The sequence below is a fragment of the Limulus polyphemus genome, unplaced genomic scaffold (genome assembly GCF_000517525.1).
Source record: "Limulus polyphemus unplaced genomic scaffold, Limulus_polyphemus-2.1.2 Scaffold1898, whole genome shotgun sequence".
Taxonomy (NCBI): Eukaryota; Metazoa; Arthropoda; class Merostomata; order Xiphosura; family Limulidae; genus Limulus; species Limulus polyphemus.
In genome coordinates, this window is record NW_013667508.1 from 222,555 (window position 1) to 231,220 (window position 8,666).

The 8,666-nt window shown below is 30.4% G+C and overlaps 1 protein-coding gene across 1 annotated transcript in view; it reads left to right on the forward strand.

The window, feature by feature from the left end:
* Positions 1–8,257, forward strand: part of LOC106465296 (rho GTPase-activating protein 7-like) — a 116,388-nt gene extending 108,131 nt beyond the window's left edge. Inside the window, exons 15-18 of the mRNA XM_013925502.2 lie at positions 192–355; positions 572–697; positions 2,213–2,392; positions 3,601–8,257. Of these exons, the coding sequence (XP_013780956.2) occupies positions 192–355; positions 572–697; positions 2,213–2,392; positions 3,601–3,715 (585 nt within the window). The 3' untranslated portion in view covers positions 3,716–8,257. The remainder of the gene's footprint in view (positions 1–191; positions 356–571; positions 698–2,212; positions 2,393–3,600) is intronic.
* Positions 8,258–8,666: the final 409 nt, after the last annotated feature.

An 8,666-nucleotide genomic window follows, 5' to 3' on the forward strand; every position in this document is an offset into this window, starting at 1 on the left:
ATATAATTTTGACTGTAACTCCATGATTTTAATCAAGTTAACATAAAATATAATTTTGACTGTAACTCCATGATTTTATTCAAGTTAACATAAAATATAATTTTTGACTGTAACTCCATGATTTTATTCGTTATTAATATAACTGTTTCTTGATGAAATAAAATCTTTAAAAACTTGTTCTGATTTAACAGGAAGCACGTGATAAGTTCAAGGGCTGGATTGTGCTTCCTCACAATGATTCCGTGGAAGTTTCATATAAAAAAGTGGATGATGGTCATCCATTGAGGCTATGGAAACTGTCAGTTGAAGTGGAAGCTCCTCCAGTGGAGTTATTGAATAGGTTAATGAGAGACAGGTAGGAGCAACTTGCATAAATTTCAAACATAACAGAAAACCTGACTCTAGAAATCTACTCTTAAGAAGTATTTAATAAATTGTTTTTTTATGTTTCGGTTAGTTTTTGTACATAAAATTGTAGTAGTAAACCACATAGATAGTTATTTTTTGTCATTGTTTTTTGTTTTATGCATTTATATATGTATATTGATTATGTTTTGTTGTTTAAACACAGAAATGTGTGGGATGACTCCTTAGCAAAATGGAGAATTGTTTCTAGACTAGACAACCAGTCTGAAATATTTCAGTACGTCTGCAATTCAATCAGTCCTCATCCTCCTAGAGATTATTGTGTTCTCAGGTTAGTGTAACAAGGATTTGATATTTGTTAATTTTCAAATTTCCAGAGCTAATAATATAGCATTTCATTTTGATACTAAAGTTTGTAAAACATCAGTATTCATACTTGACCTTTCTTACTCTGTTAAAAATTATTTTTTGTAAAATTTCAAAAAATCAACGAAGTGATTAATTTTTAGCTATTATGAGATTAATAGTTATTCATAGAAGAATGTAGTTTGTATATGATTTATTTTAATTGTTTTTATTAACTAATTGAATGTTATTAAACATTATAAATATTTGTTCATCAAATACACAATAATAAGCTCAGACCATTGAAAAAAAAGGAGTGTATTCAAAAAGAAAAAATTATAATATCAGGTACTGTGTAACATTAAAAAAACATTGGAGGCTTTTCAGTAAAATATAGAAAGAATATTAAAAGCAAACAAATGTAAAACTAATGCAAAGCAGATTTATATCCATATGTACACACACACATGCGCAAATGCATACAGAGGGTTGAGTTATATTACAGCGATTTTGAATATGTAAATCAGCAAGCCATGTGATGACCACAGTCAGTATAAAGTTGTGGTGGACTGCATTGTATCAAAACTAAGATTATGGATTAACTTGGGGCATTAGGTCCATCCAGAAAGAGAACAAGTTATACTCCAGACATGGTAAACAAAGTGCATCATTTTTTAACGGGTGGAATTTCTTGAACACAAAGGTTACTAGTAAAAATCGTCCATGTGTCCCAGGCAACATTAGTCAATTGACATAATCAAGAAGAATCTCCATTTATAAAAGCAACACAAGTTGTTTCTACAACGTATCCATTCAGTTGTTGCATATCTCAAGCAGCTGGAGAATGAAAAGGGTATTTATGATATGCCATATGAAGACATACTGGCCAAGTCATTATATGCAGCAACTGTGGGATTATACTGTTGAAATGGGCACTGGGAACTATCATCATTGTACACTAAGTGGATTATGGAAAATAAGAAGGGAGGAGAGGTGTGTTTTGGACATAACAGCCTTACAATAGAACATTTTGCAATAAAAATTAAACTGCAGGGCTATTGTCAAGATGCACAATCATCAGGTAGTGCATGACTGGATGTAGTGCGAGTATCTAAAATCATTTTAATACAGTGTACTCATCATGTATGTTTGATCAAATATTCATGTCCCGTTTTTGATTATTTTTATAGTAAAATTACAATATCATAATATTTCTTTTTCTGATGGCAAGATTTTCTGTAATATTATGAATATCTATTAAAGATTTTTCATTTGAAATTAAGGTAATGTATTTATAAGAAAATATTTTCTACTCTTTTGTATTAAAATTTTAATAACAAAGATATAGGACTTTCTCACAACTCACACAGTGACTCACTCTTATCTTTTAAAAGTAGATATTTCTACTTTTACATAATAAACTTGATAGTACTTACAAAATTATTTCTTTGAATTCAAAATAGAAAATGTATTTAGATAATGTGAATGATTTTTTATTTAGGTCCTGGGTAACAGATGTTCCCAAAGGTTCTTGTACACTGGTGGAAATGTCCATTGATCATTCTGATGCTCCTTGTTTACAAGGGAGTGTACGAGGAGTTGTGCTTGCCTCACATTTCTTGATTGAACCTTGTGGGGCCGGCAAGTCTCGTGTGACTCGTATTTGTCGAGTTGATACTCGGTGAGATTTGTATTAATCTATTGAATTTTTAATATAAAATTTTAAATAAATCTGTAGATTTACAGCCAGAATATGTCAATATAGTATATTGAAAAGATTAATCATAGAAAAAATGTGTTGCCAGAAAAAAATGGTGTTAAATGATTTAAAATGAAAACAAGTATTAAAATCCAGTAACTTCAAATCTTGGAATCCCATTCCATTGAGACACTTTACCAGTGAAGTGGTATTATTATAAATGAAAATTATATAAAAAAAAAAAGTGATTTCATCATTAAGAATGGCCTGGCATGACCAGGTGGTTAGGGCGCTCGACTCGTAATCTGAGGGTCACGGGTTCGAATCCCCATCCCACCAAACATAATTGTCCTTTCAGCCTTGGGGGCATTATAATGTGATGATCAATCCCACTATTCGTTGGTAAAAGAGTAGCCCAAGAGTTGGCGGTAGGTGGTGATGACTAGCTGCCTTCCCTCTAGTCCTACACTGCTAAGTTAGGGACGGCTAGTGCAGATAGCCCTCGTGTAGCTTTGCACGAAATTCAAAACAAATCATTAAGAATAATGTAGTATGATGGCTCTACTCAATTGTGACTGAAATCTTTGGAACTAATGACAGTTAAGAAATAGACACAAGCAAATGAGTTTAGGCAAATTTTCATAAAAAACAGTCATTTTGGTCTTTTGAAATACGGATGTAAAATACTAATTAGATAAGAATTCTTATCACCATTCATCTTGGTGTTCAATATTTCAAAAGTACACATGCCATTTAGCAGTTTTCAAGAATTGATCCTCAACAATGTCTATGAAATTCTAAAAAAAACATATTTCTCTGTATGCACAGTTTTTGCTAGGCAGATTAAATTGTTCACGATTATGAATTTTATTGGTAATAGAGTTGCATCGATCATAACAACTGGATACATGTACTCATTTACTAGTTAAACCCTCTATAAAAATATAACATTTACAAGTATGGTCATTCTAATTTAGTTTTGTAGAATAAAGCGTAGTGTATGAAGAATAGTACCATAAAAACTACCATATTTGAGTGAATTTTGTTAATTTTTCTGTATATTAAAAATTTAAAACAAAGATTGAATATGAGAGAGATCATTATATATTAGTTTTTAATCTATAATAGACTTCATAAGTTTTTACTTTGAGTTACTTGGTAGAGTAAAATTCTTTTTTTTATCTTTCCAGGGGAAGATCACCAGAATGGTACAATAAATCATTTGGCCATATATGTGCTCTTCAACTCGCACGTCTCAGAGATTCTTTCACACATGGAACAGAAGGTCCTGAAACAAAAGTCTAACTCCATATTGTGGACCATCTAACTATTCCATTCCATATTGTCCCTTTTTGTTCTTGTTTATTGAGGCAAGTTTCAGAAAGAGGGTCTCATTTCTCATCTATTTTAAATGTATAATTCCAAACTAGTCATGGGCCTTCATTATTCGTTTAAAAAAAAACAACAACAAAAAACACAGAATTCATGTGTTCATGCATGTATAAACATTTCAGGTTGTTTACAGAAAACTTTTAAAAGGTCCTCCTTACTATTAAACAAATGCAAAGATATATTGGGCCAATTATAAGGACCTTCTGTAGTTTGTAGTTTTTCAAACCAAAAAGGGTGAGTTTTTGTGATACGTGCCTCATAAACTGGACAAGACCCAGTTATTGGACCTGTCACATAAGCCTTTTATCATTCTGAGATTTGTATAGTCTGTTTTTGTACAAAGAAAATGAGCTAATGTGTAGTTTGTTCTTAAGGATTTTTAAGTTTGCAAATTACAACTGTTGGTATTTAAACATCTTTCTTGTAATCGTTAATATTCTTTTCCTTTCTCTTGACAATGCCTTATATTAGCTGCATACATTTCAGATTCTCCAGTGATTTATGGTTTTCGTACATTATATTATGTTTGAAGTGTTTATAATATTTGGTGACGTTTATGTGTTGTGTGTGTTGGACAACACCCAAAATATATATTTGATTACTGTACATTGTAGAAGAAGCCGCTTCAAATATATAAGATTGATTTCAGGCCAGTTGTATTGAAGATGTATTTTTAACAATTACCGATAGTTTTTTTTGTTACACGTTAAGATATTTAGCTGTTTTAAAAGTTACTTGTACTCTATGAATAGATTGTACATTTATTATACAGTAATACATATATATTGTGTTAGAACACCATGTTTGTGTAATGCACATTCAGTGTTTCATTGTTGTAAGTCTATAAAGAAAAACAATTAGTTATATTAGTTATGTACAAAATAAGATATTAATTCTTTTCTTTTGTGAAAATCTCTCATTGCTTGACTGTTTAATTGTAAAATGGGTTGTGTAAAAGTGATAATTAAACAAAGAATGTGCCATTTTCTGTTAACTTTGAAATGATAACTTGGTTAAATAATCAACTGATGCCCATTAAGATTAGTAGAATGTTTTTATTATTGCATTTTTTTCTGGAAATTAAAAAGAAAAATACATGTAAAGGTATGAAATGTTTTATTGTTGTTGTTATTAACTGACTCTTAAACTGCATTTAAGTATGTACCAGAATATCTAAACATGTACATATAATATAGTCTTCAAAACTGGCTGGTGCTTAAGTTTAGTGAAAAATGGTATAAAATGTGATGTAACCTGTCAAAAAGTTTTCTTTCGTATATCTACTATCAACATGTAATTGATGATGATACTGTACAAAACTTAATTTCTTAAACAATTTTTTTTAATCATTTCAATAATACTTCTTTTACTTTATATATCCTTTTTATTTTATTGTTAATTGAATCTGGCTTAATCCCATATTGTACTTACTCAAAGGCATACAGGGGATTTTTCAGAGGGGGGCTGTACAATTTTTGCCCTTTTGTTAAAATTTCTGCTACCAGTTTTTCCCGATTGAAGGTAAAAATTGCCCAAATCATCGTATTTCCTGCCCTCGAATTTTTTTCTAGGGAAAACTGAAAATTTGTCTGAATGGCCATCTGTATTTCAAGCTATGGGGGAGCTGCCACTCCTTCAATACCCCACCTTGTACACCTATGTACTTACTCATAAAGGATTCTCTTTTGTCATCTGAGCCTCTGGTAAAGCATTTTTCAATGTCAACTTAAGTTGGTAAAACTACAAGCCTGGAAAAAAAAACGTTATTTAACATAATGGTTAATGTTTTTGGCTGCAGATTGAAAGGTCCAAGGTTCAAGACATGATACTACTGAACATGCTTTGCACTTTCAGCTGTGAGGACATTATAACTTTATTTGGTTAAGAATAGTCACATAAGCAGTGGGAACTACTGACTAACTGTCCTCCCTCTGGTTAGAAGTTATAAGTTAGGAATGGTTATGCCTGAACCTTTGGGGTCTCCGACTTGACAATTTAACCCATGTGTTACATAGAGTATTCTTCCAATTGAAAATACAAAAACCAAACAATTTTGCAAAATTCTTTAAAAACTATAATTGACATGTTTTGTAAAATATCTTTACATTGACATTTGCAAATTTGTTATTGCCAAGAAGATAGTAAATGAATGTTTGATTTTCAAATATCATGTTACAATGGTCAATTTTTCATTTAAAAGAAGTTTTGATATCAAGGCAACTGCAATGAAGCTTCTATTGGGGGGGGGGGGTTAATGTGATCGGATATTCCATGATATTCCAGGTGATCTGATGTGCTTGGACATGGTTTAAATATTATGTTGACAAAAATTGAATCCTGTTCTTTACTTATCTGTATTATATTAGGTGACATTATGAATATTGTTATTTGGTGCTGGTAGTAGCAATACTACTTAGGATTAGGTCGTGTAAAGTTAATTAGTTGGTTCTCTGACACGTAGGAGTGGTTTTGTAACCTGCAGGTTGAATGTTTTTCTCTTCTCCAATTAGAGACAAGATTATTTTTGTTAAGTTCAAAAGATATATTGCAGGACAAATGTTTGCCTTCATTTGCATGTGGAAACACAGCCAGGGGAATAGAAGGTTCGAAGGACAACCCTAATTTTCTACGTATGTTAAAATGTTTTCTGACTTTTTAGAAGGTACATGTTTTAGGAAAAAGACACCCCTCCCACTTTGTCTAGCTGGCTATGCTACTGGTATAAGACCATAATTGAATGCATGTTTTTTTCTCATTGAACTGGGTAAACTGTTGTCTAGTAGCCTGATAAAATAAACCTTTTTACTTTGTGATTTTGAAAAACGTTTCTCCTTTAGAACCGTGTTATTAGGTAACATTATTTTAGGTTGAAACCAGTAACAATAAAAAGGATTCTATTTAAAGGAACTAATAAGATATATATAATTTATTATTTAGTAGTATTTTATGCATTGTTTATAAACATTCGAAATTTCATTTGCTTCAGGTTGACTTTCACATATTTTAAACAATTTTTTTCTTCAAGCATTTGTTTATTGTTTGTGGGTTTTTTTTCTGATTAATCAAATTCAGTTGGTGTGCTTTGAATTTAACCATGTAAATGTTTTTAATAAATTTGTATTATTACTTTGAGATTCTGATTACAATGGGAACCACTGAAGTTTTAAGAAATATTTAGTGATATTTACATACATTTTTGGATTTCTTTTTTAATTATTTGTGAAAATGAAAACTGTGAAGCAAGGAAAAAAAAAAAGATTTAATGTAAAATAAGGTGTGAAAATGTAAAACAAAATATGAATTTTAACTCAGTGTAAACTTCTATTGGTAATTTTACAAAAGCACTATTTAAGTTGCTTTTTTTTCCCCATTAGTTATAATACAGCATTAACAATGTGAAAAAAAATATGTGGACCAAAATGTTACAATTACAATTCAGTTGTTGTTTGCATGAGAATATCATTACCACATAATAACATAGACAATGGTCTATATACAACTACAAGTTAATGCAATGCATTTCTCTTAATGTTGTAACTGCTAACCTGAAATGGATGTACAATTATAATAACTGTCTTTGCAGTTCATTCTCATAATATGCCTTTTTTTCGTAAATTCTTTCCGTATAACTATGTTATTTCATTATCGATTGCTTTAAGTATCAAAAGAAAAAAATTGTTAAATAATATCATTGTAGAAAAATGTAGAAACTCCTTTTTAGGTCTTTAAATCAACAATTTGCCTTTCTTAATGAAATCGTACATAGAAGACAAAAATATAGAATTATTTATTTTCTTTGAAAATAACGTTACAAACAACGAAAGAATCGTTCCATAAGTTATATACTCACCTAAGTTGGTCCAGAAATATGAAAGTTGATTAGTTTACCCCATGACAAATTCAGTAATCTTTATTTGTGTTTAAAGTCACTGGTAAATCCAGATGAAATACTTCGTAATTTGCTGACTGAGATGTTTTAGCAGCTATTATGTTATAGAAGTCAACAATAAATGTTTATTTCAGAATTGTGTGCGTTGCACGGTGCTTCTGAAGAAATCAAAATGATGAAATAATGAGCAACAAACGAACCTCATCTCTGAGAAATTAGGTCGTTTATTTAGTCAAATTTGACGAAGAAATATAGTAACCGTTTTTTTTTTTAAAGAATATTACACCTAGTAATAAGTAAAATTATAAATGAATTCCTGGCGATATGAAGACTTAAGAAATAACCAAGGTACACTTATTAAGATTCTGTATATTTATAGTTCATAAGTGTGTTTTTTGCTGCTTTAATACTCTACAATATCTGCATTACTTGTCGATAGATTTTATTGTACCAAATTGTTGTTTCTCGCAAATTACGAAAATTATGATGTGTTACATTTCTCAAACAGGTAACAAACCTAACTTGTACAAATCGTGCTAAGAATAAAGTTATTGTTAAACTACTGACGTTATTTAGTGGTGTATTTAAAATTTATTGCAACATTTTACTAATCTTGGAGTTAAGAAAACGCCTCTTCTGTTTACATATTCAAAAGCATTCTCCTAGCCCTAGTTTAATGATTGTATATACATGTTACAAATTAAAAAAATATTTATTTTATTTTTCAAATAATGCATTAGGCCTCTACGTCACAGATTCTCTTTTCAAAATCTTTAACACGCATACATATATATACACACAGCGTGGTCACAAGCAAATAAACACCACCTTCTCAGAAAAAATGAAAATTTTCAGTTATATTCACATGAATTGATATATTTATAATTTAATTAATATCTAGTAGATCTTCCTTTTGCTTCGTGGAGTTCGTTGATCCTTTGGGGCATCGTGAGAATCATCTCGACAATTTTAGAT